The sequence below is a fragment of the Oncorhynchus keta genome, chromosome 35 (genome assembly GCF_023373465.1).
Source record: "Oncorhynchus keta strain PuntledgeMale-10-30-2019 chromosome 35, Oket_V2, whole genome shotgun sequence".
Taxonomy (NCBI): Eukaryota; Metazoa; Chordata; class Actinopteri; order Salmoniformes; family Salmonidae; genus Oncorhynchus; species Oncorhynchus keta.
In genome coordinates this window covers 4,248,358-4,264,287 of record NC_068455.1, presented here as the reverse complement: position 1 = coordinate 4,264,287, position 15,930 = coordinate 4,248,358, and the positions used below count along the sequence as shown (strand labels likewise).

General features: G+C 45.3%; 1 protein-coding gene across 2 annotated transcripts in view; it reads right to left on the bottom strand.

Annotated features, from left to right (window-relative positions):
* The window catches only part of LOC118379853 (polypeptide N-acetylgalactosaminyltransferase 16-like), a 69,002-nt gene extending 65,896 nt beyond the window's left edge, over positions 1–3,106 (bottom strand). Inside the window, exon 1 of one of the 2 annotated variants that reach the window (XM_052496080.1) lies at positions 2,973–3,106. Coding sequence is in view for 1 of the 2 variants with exons in the window: in XM_052496079.1 (XP_052352039.1) it covers positions 1,115–1,312 (198 nt within the window). In the remaining variant the exon portion in view is untranslated. Of the gene's footprint in view, positions 1–1,114; positions 1,484–2,972 lie in introns of those variants that run through there. The other variant, XM_052496079.1, reaches the window with a different exon arrangement.
* Between the last annotated feature and the right edge of the window lie 12,824 nt (positions 3,107–15,930).

The following is a 15,930-nucleotide window of genomic DNA, read 5'->3' as shown; positions in this document are numbered from 1 at the left end:
CTGTAATGATGTCTGAGTGTTGGAGTGTTCCCTGACTATCTGTAATGATGTCTGAGTGTTGGAGTGTGCCCCTGGCTATCTGTAAATGATGTCTGAGTGTTGGAGTGTTCCCTGGCTATCTGTAATGATATCTGAGTGTTGGAGTGTGCCCCTGGCTATCTGTAATGATATCTGAGTGTTGGAGTGTGCCCCTGGATATCTGTAATGATATCTGAGTGTTGGAGTGTTCCCTGGCTATCTGTAAATTATGTCTGAGTGTTGAGTGTGTCTCCCTGACTATCTGTAATGATGTCTGAGTGTTGGAGTGTTCCCTGGCTATCTGTAATGATGTCTGAATGTTGGAGTGTGCCCCCTGATGCTATCTGTAATGATATCTGAGTGTTGGAGTGTGCCCTGACTATCTGTAATGATGTCTGAGTGTTGGAGTGTTCCCCTGGCTATCTGTAATGATGTCTGAGTGTTGGAGTGTTCCCCAGGCTATCTATAATAATAATAATAATAATAATATAATAATAATATAATAATATATATGATATAATATAATAATAATCATCTGTAATGATGTCGGAGTGTTCCCCTGGCTATCTGTAAATATATATATATATAAAGAAAAGGGTATTGTCTGGTTCTCTTAATATGAGGATTTTTAAAAATTATTTATACTTTTGATACTTAAGTATATTTTTTAAATTACATTTACATTTGATATTTAAGTATATTTAAAATCAAATATTTTTAGACTTAAACTCAAGTAGTATTTTACATTAAACTTTTACTTGAGTCATTTTCTATTAAGGTATCTTGAATGTTACTCAAGTATGACGATGGGGCACTTTTTCCACCACTGAAAATAATGCGATAATAATGCGGTAGCATTATAAGAAATGGACCACAGCGTCGACGCACGGGTTCTCTGCGCTCAACACAAATATTAGACTCCGTGAGGTGGTGGGTGAGCAGCAACAGAGATAACCCACTGTGCATCAACATGCAACACACACTCCCCTGCAGCAGCACAGCCACAGCTAGCCGCTTCCCTACCCCTTCTATCTCTCTCTCGGTTCTCCGTCTCTCCCATCACGCTTCTCTGCTCTCCTCTCAATCTGTCACTCACAATCAACGGAATGGTCCTGTCGTCTCGGTGGATCTCCAGCCTCCCGCCGTCGGCATGTCTCCTGATGTCCGCGACGCGGGGCTGCGAGGCTGAGGATGATGATGAGTGCGGTTTATTGTCCTGCCACAGGTAATAAAATGTTCCCAGGATCCACGCTACGGTCAAGATAGCGATGGCGTTGGCCCGTATCCTGCGCATTGTGAGCCCATAAGGAGAAGTCTGTCTTGAAACCCCCAGATGGTTAATCTCCGGTTCAGGTTCGCTTGGTGATTCTTTTGGAACCGGAGACGGAGCTGGAGGAGAGGTGCGCAAAAAGTGCTTCTCCGGTTATGGCTCGCACCGCAGCAAACAGCCTCACCGGTAACGAGCTATTCCGATAGAGAGAGCGAACAGTCTCTCTGCTTGACTGGGATTTGCGCATTCACAGAGCTGTGCGCGGTCCTAGCGCCCTGAAATTCCTTCCGAGGAGTCATTTCTGGCTGATGCACACAGCAGATATTCTCACTGTCTTTGGCTGGATTGCGTTCTCAGTTTGGTTTCTGTTAGAATAGAACACTCTTCTGATTATGTAAATATAATGGATAGACCAATAGCGGTGCATGGGTAAAATCACTGGGCTCCACAAGCCATATTACAACCTATGTGTTGTGATAATATGTGTTGTAATTGCTTGTTTGCTCTATAACCTGTTAGTTCATATGCCTTGATATATAGGGCCTAAGGCCAGAGACAGTAAGAAGACACAGTGATATAGGGCCTAAGGCCCGAGACAGTAATTAGACACAGTGATATATAGGGCCTAAGGCCCGAGACAGTAAGACACAGTGATATATAGGGCCTAAGGCCCGAGACAGTAAGAAGACACAGTGATATATAGGGCCTAAGGCCCGAGACAGTAAGAAGACACAGTGATATATAGGGTCTAAGGCCAGAGACAGTAAGAAGACAGTGATATATAGGGCCTAAGGCCCGAGACAGTAAGAAGACAGTGATATATAGGGTCTAAGGCCCGAGACAGTAAGAAGACAGTGATATATAGGGCCTAAGGCCCGAGACAGTAAGAAGACAGTGATATATAGGGCCTAAGGCAGTGATATATAGGGCCTAAGGCCCGAGACAGTAAGAAGACACAGTGATATATAGGGCCTAAGGCCGAGACAGTAAGAGACAGTAAGAAGACACAGTGATATATAGGGTCTAAGGCCAGAGACAGTAAGAAGACAGTGATATATAGGGCCTAAGGCCCGAGACAGTAAGAAGACAGTGATATATAGGGTCTAAGGCCCGAGACAGTAAGAAGACAGTGATATATAGGGCCTAAGGCCCGAGACAGTAAGAAGACAGTGATATATAGGGCCTAAGGCCCGAGACAGTAAGAAGACAGTGATATATAGGGCCTAAGGCCCGAGACAGTAAGAAGACAGTGATATATAGGGCCTAAGGCCCGAGACAGTAAGAAGACACAGTGGCAGAATAGCCTTTGTTTTATCACAATACCGGATAGCATCCTCTGTCCAGTGAAGTCCACAAAGCATATTATATTGCATGTGCAGTAACAGACAGTTCGTTACATGATCTACAGCATGAACCACTAAACATACTATTGATTTAGAAACCTGGAGAGTTACCGCAAGTCGCAAAGAAAACCGGAGCTGGCTCCGCTATTCCGGCACCATTTCAACATCATCAAATCACCTCTGCTTAGTCTAATACAGTGACAACTAAAAGATACCAAAAAACGATTTAGTCCAATCAATGTAAGCTAAATATGTCCTTGTTACTCATTTCTGTGTGTGTGTGTGTGTGTGTGTGTGTGTGTGTGTGTGTGTGTGTAAGTAGAAAACACATGTTGACTCACTCTACTTGTAGAGAAATGCCATCTTCCTGTCTTTCATGTTGATTAAACTATGTCACACCAGTATCTTTGCTGTGGTTGTCCTCGGCTACCTGGCTAAAATGCTCGCTCGCTAGCCTATCTTCCACTAATGGGCAACGTTAGCTAGAGCCTCTAGTCTACGGGATCGGTGCCCCCCCTCCCCTCCCCACGGGACGGTTGAGCTAACGTAGGCTAATGTGATTAGCATGAGGTTGTCTCCACCATTCAACTCAAACCAACTAAAATTAGGAGGCAGGCAAAACTGAATTAATGTTCTTTGGGAATTATCAAAGATACCACTCTTCCTTCTATTCTTCTAAAAGAGAAAGATACTCTCTGTTCCTTCGAAAAAATATATATATTTGTAAGGTTGGCGGACCTATGGATATAAAGCATCATCTACAGATGGATCTTATTGTAATCTGTGTCCTTCAGTGAATTACTCACCCACAGATTCAGACAGACAGAGACAGTCACACTGACCACCCTGAACTGGGCAAGTCTCATGGAACAGACATTCCTGAGGCACTGTGGAGCCGCCCTGCCCTGCCCCGCCCCGCCCCGCCCCGCCCAGCCCTGCCCAGCCCTGCCCAGCCCTGCCCTGCCCAGCCCTGCCCTGCCCAGCCCTGCCCAGCCCTGCCCTGCCCCGCCCCGCCCTGCCCTGCCCAGCCCACTTATACTTCTGGGAATTTACAATGTATTCCTCCATAGAAAAAACAACACCTGCATCTGAAATGTTAGCCGAGTACACTCCCTGTTGGGCCCTGGTCTAAAGGAGTACACTCCCTGTTGGGCCCTGGGCTAAAGGAGTACACTCCCTGTTGGGCCCTGGGCTAAAGGAGTACACTCCCTGTTGGGCCCTGGGCTAAAGGAGTACACTCCCTGTTGGGCCCTGGGCTAAAGGAGTACACTCCCTGTTGGGCCCTGGTCTAAAGGAGTACACTCCCTGTTGGGCCCTGGTCTAAAGGAGTACACTCCCTGTTGGGCCCTGGTCTAAAGGAGTACACTCCCTGTTGGGCCCTGGTCTAAAGGAGTACACTCCCTGTTGGGCCCTGGTCTAAAGGAGTACACTCCCTGTTGGGCCATGGTCTAAAGGAGTACACTCCCTGTTGGGCCATGGTCTAAAGGAGTACACTCCCTGTTGGGCCCTGGTCTAAAGGAGTACACTCCCTGTTGGGCCCTGGTCTAAAGGAGTACACTCCCTGTTGGGCCCTGGTCTAAAGGAGTACACTCCCTGTTGGGCCCTGGTCTAAAGGAGTACACTCCCTGTTGGGCCTTGGTCTACAGGAGTACACTCTCTGTTGGGCAATGGTCTAAAGGAGTACACTCTCTGTTGGGCCCTGGTCTAAAGGAGTACACTCCCTGTTGGGCCCTGGTCTAAAGGAGTACACTCTCTGTTGGGCAATGGTCTAAATCAATCAATCAATCAATCAAATATATTTATAAAGCCCTTCGTACATCAGCTGATATCTCAAACCCAGCCTAAAACCCCAAACAGCAAGCAATGCAGGTGTAGAAGCACGGTGGCTAGGAAAAACTCCCTAGAAAGGCCAAAACCTAGGAAGAAACCTAGAGAGGAACCAGGCTATGAGGGGTGGCTAGTCCTCTTCTGGCTCTGCCGGGTGGAAATTATAACAGAACATGGCCAAGATGTTCAAATGTTCATAAATGACCAGCAGGGTCAAATAATAATAATCACAGTGGTTGTCGAGGGTGCAGCAAGTCAGCACCTCAGGAGTAAATGTCAGTTGGCTTTTCATAGCCGATCATTGACAGTATCTCTACCGCTCCTGCTGTCTCTAGAGAGTTGAAAACAGCAGGTCTGGTGAACAGGTAGCAGGTCTGGGACAGGTAGCACGTCCGGTGAACAGGTCAGGGTTCCATAGCCGCAGGCAGAACAGTTGAAACTGGAGCGGCAGCACAACCATGTGGACTGGGGACAGCAAGGAGCCATCAGGCCAGGTAGTCCTGAGGCATGGTCCTAGGGCTCAGGTCCTCCGAGAGAGAGAACGATATTCACTTTGTATGTTGTCTACCTCACTTGCTTTGGCAATGTTAACACATGCCAATAAAGCCCTTGAATTGAATGGAATTGAAAGAAAGAGAGAAAGGAGAGAATTAGAGAGAGCACACTTAAATTCACACAGGACACCGAATAAGACAGGAGAAATACTCAAGATATAACAGTCTGACCCTAAGTAGTACACGCCCTGTTGGGGCCCTGGTCTAAAGTAGTGCACTCCCTGTTGGAGCCCTGGTCTAAAGCAGTACACCATAAAGAGAAGAGTGTGCCATTTGGAACGCGCAATATCAAGGAGAGAAGTGGATGATGTAATTTTGCACTCCACCTAACAACGACAGTATAGAGTCTGTGTGTAATTCTCCACAGCTGCTCCACTGGGATAGACCACCACACCATGACAAACTATGCCAAGATTCCTAAATGAAACATAAATATCCAGTAACATAATCTGGAGGTTTTTCGAGGGGCCCGGGGATACAACCTAGTCTCTCTAAACCCCGTTCCAAATGGCACCTGGTCAACAGTAGTGTACTATATAGGGCCCTGGTCAACAGTAGTGTACTATATAGGGAATAGGGTCCTGGTCAACAGTAGTGTACTATATAGGGAATAGGGCCCTGGTCAACAGTAGTGTACTATATAGGGAATAGGGTCCTGGTCAACAGTAGTGTACTATATAGGGCCCTGGTCAACAGTAGTGTTCTATATAGGGAATAGGGTCCTGGTCAACAGTAGTGTACTATATAGGGCCCTGGTCAACAGTAGTGTACTATATAGGGAATAGGGCTCTGGTCAACAGTAGTGTACTATATAGGGAATAGGGCCCTGGCCAACAGTAGTGTACTATATAGGGCTCTGGTCAACAGTAGTGTACTATATAGGGAATAGGGCCCTGGTCAACAGTAGTGTACTATATAGGGAATAGGGCCCTGGTCAACAGTAGTGTTCTATATAGGGAATAGGGCCCTGGTCAACAGTAGTGTACTATATAGGGCCCTGGCCAACAGTAGTGCACTATATAGAGAATAGGGCTCTGGTCAACAGTAGTGTACTATATAGGGAATAGGGCTCTGGTCAACAGTAGTGCACTATGTAGGGAATAGGGTCCTGGTCTAAAGTAGTGCACTATATAGGGAATAGGGCTCTGGTCAACAGTAGTGTTCTATATAGGGAATAGGGTCCTGGTCAACAGTAGTGCACTATATAGGGAATAGGGCTCTGGTCAACAGTAGTGTTCTATATAGGGAATAGGGTCCTGGTCAACAGTAGTGCACTATATAGGGAATAGGGTGCCATATAAGGTACGGTCATACCGTAACGTAGCATTTAAAACACACATCTGGTTCCACACAACTCAATTTAAACCAAGTCACTGAAATTACATTCTGGTTTAAATTAGATTGATATAGCTATCCCTTTTAAACACACATGAAGTGCCTTTCACAGCAACCAGGCATTGACCCCGAAGAGAAACAGCCCTAAAACTAATAACATTTAGATCCAGATGGTAATGGGTATTAAGCTCCTCTAGAGTGACAAGATGACGCCGACAGAGATGGGCGTCCTCGCTTCGAGTCCTTAGGAAACCATGGGGTATTTTTTAAATATATATTTTTTTATGTATTATTTCTTACATTGTTACCCCAATAAATCTTGTGTTATTACATACAGCTGGGAAGAACTATTGGGTGTAAGATTGACGTCAACTTACCAACATTACGACCAGGAATACGACTTTCCCCGAAGCAGATTCTTTGTTCGCACCACAACCCAGGACATTGGATCTAAATCCAGAGGCCGGCCCAAAACAACGTCGCCGCAGAAGAAGTAGACGGAACACCACCCACCCCTTCCGAGTATATTACTCGCCCAGTCTCTTGACAACAAGGTAGACGGAATTAGAGCCAAGGGTTGCCTTCCAGAGAGACATCAGAGATTGTAACATTCTATGTTTCACGGAAACATGGCTCACTCTGGATACGTTGTCGGAATCGGTTCAGCCACAGGGCTTAGTTAGTTGTCTAAATTGGATCGGAGTCAAATCCAGACCTTGCCTCGTAACTACATATGCCCAGAGAACTTGCCGGGAAACACCCAACCCTGGGGTATAAATAAAACATGCGAGTTAAGAATTTTACATATCAGACGAGATGACCGCGTGCTGCAGCCGAGGTCGAGGATTCGTCGCAACTCCAAAACGAGGTTGAAGAATGCTACGGATGCTAATAGCTGTGTCCAAGAGCGTGAATTCAAGCGGGACTCTCCTTCTCGGTGGCCGACGTGAGTAAGACATTTAAACGTGTTAACCCTCGGAAGGTTGCTGACCCAGACGGCATCCCTAGCTGTGTCCTCAGAGCATGCGCAGACCAGCTGGCTGGTGTGTTTACAGACCCTGTCTGCTGTCCCCACTTGCTTCAAGATGTCCACCATTGTTCCTAAACCCAAGGCAAAATAACTGAACTAAATGACTACCGCCCCCGTAGCACTCACTTCTGCCATCCCTAGGGATCTTATCAAATAGACCGCCAGTCCTCCAGCTCATAGTTTCGGACCGCCAGTCCTCTCAGCTCATAGTTTCGGGACCGCCAGTCCTCTCAGCTCATAGTTTCGGACCGACAGTCCTCTCAGCTCATAGTTTCGGACCGACAGTCCTCTCAGCTCATAGTTTCGGACCGACAGTCCTCTCAGCTCATAGTTTCGGACCGACAGTCCTCTCAGCTCATAGTTTCGGACCGACAGTCCTCTCAGCTCATAGTTTCGGACCGCCAGTCCTCTCAGCTCAGTTTCGGACCGCCAGTCCTCTCACCGCCAGTCCTCTCAGCTTTCGGACCGCCAGTCCCTCAGCTCAGTCCTCTCAGCTCATAGTTTCGGACCGACAGTCCTCTCAGCTCATAGTTTCGGACCGACAGTCCCCTCAGCTCATAGTTTCGGACCGACAGTCCTCTCAGCTCATAGTTTCGGACCGACAGTCCTCTCAGCTCATTGTAACTGCATTTCCCTCTTCAGTAGAAGCTAGTTGACTTCAACATGAACCACAGAAATGACTCATGCAATCACATGAGCTTGTATCCCAAATGGCAGCCTATCCCTTATATAGTGCCCCCTGTGGGCCCTGGTCAAAAGTAGTGCACTATTTAGGGAATAGGGTGTAATGTGGGATGTAGACAGAGAGAATGAATGATGGAATCCAGGCATCTCATCAGCTCATAAATGGGTTATATTATTTTACCACTCTCTCTGACGGTGTCTTCGCTATGGTTACGCTGAGCTTGTGTGTGTGTGTGAGAGAATCAGTGTGTGTGTGTGAGAATCAGTGTGTGTGTGTGTGAGAATCAGTGTGTGTGTGTGTGTACCTGTTGTATCCTCTCCTCTTCATGTAGCAACAGCAGTTTACTGATGCTATGTGTGTGTGTGTGTGTGTGTGTGTGTGTGTATGTGTCAGTGTGAGCCGTTCAATGTGTGTGTGAATCAGTGTGTGTGTGCATCAGTGTGTGTGTGTGTGCATGCAGGCTGGTCTGTCTCTGTCTCGTGTGTGTGTGTGTGTGACAGAGAGAGTAATACGTCCTGGGGAAAGGTTCTAATCCCTGAACACTGAAACTACAGACCGCGATGGATAAAACACCGAAACTACAGACCGCGATGGATTTAAACACCGAAACTACAGACCGCGATGTATTTAAACACCGAAACTACAGACCGCGATGTATTTAAACACCGAAACTACAGACCGCGATGTATTTAAACACCGAAACTACAGACCGCGATGGATTTAAACACCGAAACTACAGACCGCGATGGATTTAAACACCGAAACTACAGACCGCGATGGATTTAAACACCGAAACTACAGACCGCGGTGGATTTAAACACCGAAACTACAGACCGCGATGGATTTAAACACCGAAACTACAGACCGCGATGGATTTAAACACCGAAACTACAGACCGCGATGGATTTAAACACCGAAACTACAGACCGCGATGGATTTAAACACCGAAACTACAGACCGCGACTTTGAAACTACAGACCGCGATGGATTTAAACACCGAAACTACAGACCGCGGTGGATTTAAACACCGAAACTACAGACCGCGGTGGATTTAAACACCGAAACTACAGACCGCGATGGATTTAAACACCGAAATTACAGAACGCGATGGATTTAAACACCGAAACTATAGACCGCGATGGATTTAAACACCGAAACTACAGACCCTGCGGTGGATTTAAACACCGAAACTACAGACCGCGGTGGATTTAAACACCGAAACTACAGACCGATGGATTTAAACACCGAAACTACAGAACGCGATGGATTTAAACACCGAAACTACAGACCGATGGATTTAAACACTGAAACTACAGACCGATGGATTTAAACACCGAAACTACAGACCGCGGTGGATTTAAACACTGAAACTACAGACCGATGGATTTAAACACCGAAACTACAGACCGATGGATTTAAACACCGAAACTACAGACCGATGGATTTAAACACTGAAACTACAGACCGATGGATTTAAACACTGAAACTACAGACCGATGTATTTAAACACCGAAACTACAGACCGATGGATTTAAACACCGAAACTACAGACCGCGGTGGATTTAAACACCGAAACTACAGACCGATGGATTTAAACACTGAAACTACAGACCGCGATGTATTTAAACACCGAAACTACAGACCGATGGATTTAAACACCGAAACTACAGACCGCGGTGGATTTAAACACCGAAACTACAGACCGCGATGGATTTAAACACAGAAACTACAGACCGATGGATTTAAACACCGAAACTACAGACCGATGGATTTAAACACCGAAACTACAGACCGATGGATTTAAACACTGAAACTACAGACCGATGGATTTAAACACTGAAACTACAGACCGATGTATTTAAACACCGAAACTACAGACCGATGGATTTAAACACCGAAACTACAGACCGCGGTGGATTTAAACACGAAACTACAGACCGATGGATTTAAACACTGAAACTACAGACCGCGATGTATTTAAACACCGAAACTACAGACCGATGGATTTAAACACCGAAACTACAGACCGCGGTGGATTTAAACACCGAAACTACAGACCGCGGTGGATTTAAACACCGAAACTACAGACCGCGGTGGATTTAAACACAGAAACTACAGACCGCGATGGATTTAAACACAGAAACTACAGACCGATGGATTTAAACACCGAAACTACAGACCGCGATGGATTTAAACACCGAAACTACAGACCGTGATGGATTTAAACACCGAAACTACAGACCGCGATGGATTTAAACACCGAAACTACAGACCGCGATGGATTTAAACACCGAAACTACAGACCGCGATGTATTTAAACACCGAAACTACAGACCGCGATGTATTTAAACACCGAAACTACAGACCGCGGTGGATTTGAAACTACAGACCGCGATGGATTTAAACACCGAAACTACAGACCACGATGTATTTAAACACCGAAACTACAGACCGCGATGTATTTAAACACCGAAACACAGACCACGATGTATTTAAACAGAAACTACAGACCACGATGTATTTAAACACCGAAACTACAGACCACGGTGGATTTAAACAGACTAAGAAGGTCGTAACAAGGATCATTTAGCTATTTGATGTTCAATTTTAAGAACCCCTTTAAGTATCACATTGTTTTATAAACTGCTGTTTGCCAGCAGCATACCACCCTGCATAGCACTGCTGGCTTGCTTCTGAAGCTAAGCAGGGTTGGTCCTGGTCGGGTCCCTGGATGGGAGACCAGATGCTGCTGGAAGTGGTGTTGGAGGGCCTGTAGGAGGCTCTCTTTCCTCTGGTCTAAAATAAATATCCCAATGCCCCAGTGCAGTGATTGGGGACATTGCCCTGCGTAGTGTGCCATCTTTCGGACGGGACGTTAAACAGGTGTCCTGACTCTCTGAGGTCATTAAAGATCCCATGGCACTTATCGTAGGGGTGTTAACCCTGGTGTCCTGGCTAAATTCTCAAACCATCACGGCCACCTAATAATCTCCAGTTTATAGTTGTCTCATTCATCCCCCCCTCCTCTCCCCTGTAACTATTCCCCAGGTCGTTGCTGCAAATGAGATTGTGTTCTCAGTCAACTTACCTGGTAAAATAACAGATCTAATAAATGAGCCTATAGAAACACATTGAATAACAGATACTCCTTACTGCTATTAGCCTATAGAAACACATTGAATAACAGATAGTGTCCCCCAAAAATGTAAAGGAAGTTTGTTCTGAAGTGTTTGTCCTATATCTGAGCGATATAAGTTCAAGAAACATTTCTTGTCATTATTTTTAATGTTGTGAGAGGGTGTGAAGGCCGATATTTTCCTGCTCGTTGGCGACATCTACTGGCCATGAGGGAGGGTTGCCCCCGGAAGGGTAAGAGCCGAATTACACACGTTTTTGTGCTGTGGCGTATTCTGTTGTTTCTTTCGCCCTGAATTAAAAAAAGGTCCTGGGTCGTTTCCCTGGAGAAAAAGGTCCATATTTGGTCTACGCTTGTTGTCACTTCACACTCTCGTCACTTGTTGGCCACCAACGTCACCCGACCGATACACTGAGACTGCAGTAATACCAGATAATGGAGAAGCTCATGACAGCCAGGTCCATCTCGACCTGCACAGATAGGTAATTTCAGAGCAAAGGAATTAAAAGTATTGTCCAAATTCAGCAGGTTATGGTTTGAAATAGGCTTTTTGAAAAGTGCCGTCTTTGTTCTCTTGCTCTTTTTAACGCAGTCTTTACACCCCCAAAAAAAAAAAACATTTGATGATTCAAATCTCTCTCAAATGAAGGGGATGACACGATCTTTGCGAGAGGGATGAAATCTGATTTCATTGGTCCTCAACTCGCTGCTTCAAGACACTTCGTTCAATATAAATGGAGTTAGCCCGCCCCCTCCTGAGTTAGCCCGCCCCCTCCTGAGTTAGCCCGCCCCCGAGCAGGTTAGTTCTGAACGATTCCCCTCTCTACAACATAGACATGGTAGGAGGGACAGGGGTTAGATCCCCCTCTCTACAACATAGACATGGTAGGAGGGACAGGGGTTAGATCCCCCTCTCTACAACATAGACATGGTAGGAGGGACAGGGGTTAGATCCCCCCCTCTACAACAGACATGGTAGGAGGGACAGGGGGGGGCGGGGTCCCCTCTACAACATAGACATGGTAGGAGGGACAGGGTTAGATCCCCCTCTACAACATAGACATGGTAGGAGGGACAGGGGTTAGATCCCCCCCTCTACAACAGACATGGTAGGAGGGACAGGGGGGGGCGGGGTCCCCTCTACAACATAGACATGGTAGGAGGGACAGGGTTAGATCCCCCTCTACAACACACCGTTTCTCTGAGCCTGATCCTTCTCAAGGTTTAATTATAGGTTCCTTCATTTTAGGGTGGTTTTCCTGGCTATTGTGATGTCAATTAAAATACTTGAATCATTATAATAATACTGCACAATTTAAACCCTTGGCCCATCAACCCCCCCTTTCCCCAAAACAAGTGTAAATATTGGACTATAAATTGTACCTTCCTGTATTATACTGACGCTACAATGTTTATTCTGTTAAACTGAGATATTTACTTTGTGTTGGTATTTTTCCATCTCTTCTTAGCTCTTACTGTCGTTTTATTGTCCAGAAGGAGCCTGCAGTCGTCGTGTCGTTGGACGAGGTATAAACACCATGAGTATCTGGTACATATGGCTGATGACATTTGTATAGCTTGTTCTTTCATTACCAACCATGGCGTCCAAGACATTAAAATGACACATATGAGTGTAAAGTCATGTTTATTATAATCAATTAGTGCAATACTGACATAGCGGTTTGATTTGCTCAGTAAAAAATATAAGAAAAAGCTTAAACAATAAACTGTTCATAATCTCTCTCTCTCTCTCTTTATATAATGGTACCAATGTTTTGAAGGTTAAATGGTGAGCTGGTGCAACAGACTGAGTATACTGTAGCTAGCTAACGTAAACTCACCCCATTCCGTACAAATGTACTCCTCAAAAACAAAACAGGTGGTTGGTTGAGTATAGCTAGCTACATCTCCTTCAATAAACAGATGGACGGTTGGTTGAGTATAGCTAGCTACATCTCCTTCAATAAACAGATGGACGGTTGGTTGAGTATAGCTAGCTACATCTCCTTCAATAAACAGATGGACGGTTGGTTGAGTATAGCTAGCTACATCTCCTTCAATAAACAGATGGACGGTTGGTTGAGTATAGCTAGCTACATCTCCTTCAATAAACAGATGGACGGTTGGTTGAGTATAGCTAGCTACATCTCCTTCAATAAACAGATGGACGGTTGGTTGAGTATAGCTAGCTACATCTCCTTCAATAAACAGATGGACGGTTGGTTGAATATAGCTAGCTACATCTCCTTCAATAAACAGATGGACGGTTGGTTGAGTATAGCTAGCTACATCTCCTTCAATAAACAGATGGACGGTTGGTTGAGTATAGCTAGCTACATCTCCTTCAATAAACAGATGGACGGTTGGTTGAGTATAGCTAGCTACATCTTTAATAAACAGATGAACGGTTGGTTGAATATAGCTAGCTACATCTTTAATAAACAGACGGACGGTTGGTTGAGTATAGCTAGCTACATCTCCTTCAATAAACAGACGGACGGTTGGTTGAGTGTAGCTAGCTACATCTCCTTCAATAAACAGATGGACGGTTGGTTGAGTATAGCTAGCTACATCTTTAATAAACAGATGAACGGTTGGTTGAATATAGCTAGCTACATCTTTAATAAACAGACGGACGGTTGGTTGATGCTGCACATATTTATTTACAATGTTGCGAGGATACAACTGCGACATATATAATGCATGCATCCCAAAATGGCACCCTATGCCCTATATAGTGCACTACTTTTCACCAGAACCCTATAGGGCTATATAGTGCACTACTTTTCACCAGAACCCTATAGGGCTATATAGTAGTGCACTATAAAATGGAAAAGGGTGCCATTTTGGGATTCATCCCCATATCTTAACTTTCATTCCAATGTGACGTACACTCATGATAAAGACAGAACCATTTCATTTCACCGATCACTTCTGGAATAAGGAAACATGGGCTGAGATGCTGACATCATTTTTCTTTCAGGTTTTTCCCAAAAATGAATGAATATATTGTATCAATCACTAAAAAGACACATTTTGAAACAGTGGATCTACATCCAAATAAAGGATGATCTAAAAAAAAAAAAAAAAAAAAAAAAGAGTTTTCAGAAGAGGTTATATCGCTGCAGCGGATCTGAAAAGTGTTTTTGCAAATGGACCAAATGGAGTCGTTAAGTTTGAATCTGAAGTCTGTTTTTTTAACCCATTCCCTCAGAAACACACATGCTAACTGAAAACATGAAAACCATTCCCTCAGAAACACACGCTAACTGAAAACCATTCCCTCAGAAACACACGCTAACTGAAAACCATTCCCTCAGAAACACACGCTAACTGAAAACCATTCCCTCAGAAACACACGCTAACTGAAAACCATTCCCTCAGAAACACACGCTAACTGAAAACCATTCCCTCAGAAACACACGCTAACTGAAAACATGAAAACCATTCCCTCAGAAACACACGCAAACTGAAAACCATTCCCTCAGAAACACACGCTAACTGAAAACCATTCCCTCAGAAACACACGCTAACTGAAAACCATTCCCTCAGAAACACACGCTAACTGAAAACCATTCCCTCAGAAACACACGCTAACTGAAAACATAACAACCATTCCCTCAGAAACACACGCTAACTGAAAACCATTCCCTCAGAAACACACGCTAACTGAAAACATAACAACCATTCCCTCAGAAACACACGCTAACTGAAAAGAAAATGGCTGCTTTTAAGGACATTCTTAAAAGTCACAAGGCATCAGAGAATAAGAGTTAGTCTATATAGTCTCTGTAGAGTCTGAGGATGAGAGAGGGAGGGGGCAGAGTAGTCACTGTAGCAGAGTAGTTGGTAGAATAGCTACAGGTACTGTAGTTTAGCAGGTAGCTGGGGTTGTGGGGCAGAATAGGTAGCTGGTAGCAGTTCCAGAGTTCCAGAGAGAAGCAGCCAGAGTTCCAGAGAGAAGCAGCCAGAGTTCCAGAGAGAAGCAGCCAGAGTTCCAGAGAGAAGCAGCCAGAGTTCCAGAGTGAAGCAGCCAGAGTTCCAGAGTGAAGCAGCCAGAGTTCCAGAGAGAAGCAGCCAGAGTTCCAGAGAGAAGCAGCCAGAGTTCCAGAGAGAAGCAGCCAGAGTTCCAGAGAGAAGCAGCCAGAGTTCCAGAGAGAAGCAGCCAGAGTTCCAGAGAGAAGCAGCCAGAGTTCCAGAGAGAAGCAGCCAGAGTTCCAGAGAGAAGCAGCCAGAGTTCCAGAGAGAAGAGTCCAGAGTTCCATGAGAGAAGCAGCCAGTGTTCCAGAGAAACCAGCCAGAGTTCCAGAGGAAGCAGCCAGAGTTCCAGAGAGAACCATTCTGTCAGTTCCAGAGAGAACCAGCGGTCAGAGTATCCAGAGAACCAGCCAGAGTTCCAGAGTGAAGCAGCCAGAGTTCCAGAGATGGAGTCACCCCTCGGTCCTCCTGAATATGAACCCAACACTGCTGTGATACCTTTCAAACCACTTCCAGGGTGCTTTTAGTACATAGACAGCCTTTACTACAGCGGGAACAGGTTCTATCACATAATAAAGGATGTATGACATAGTTATAGGTGTTTATAAAGCATTGATATTAGAATAGCCAGCAGTACCACCCTGCATACCACTGCTGGCTTGGGGCTAGCAGGGTGTCCTGGTCAGCAAGGCATACCACTGCTGGCTTGCTTCTGAAGCACCCTGCATACCATTTGCTTCTGGAAGCTGCAGGG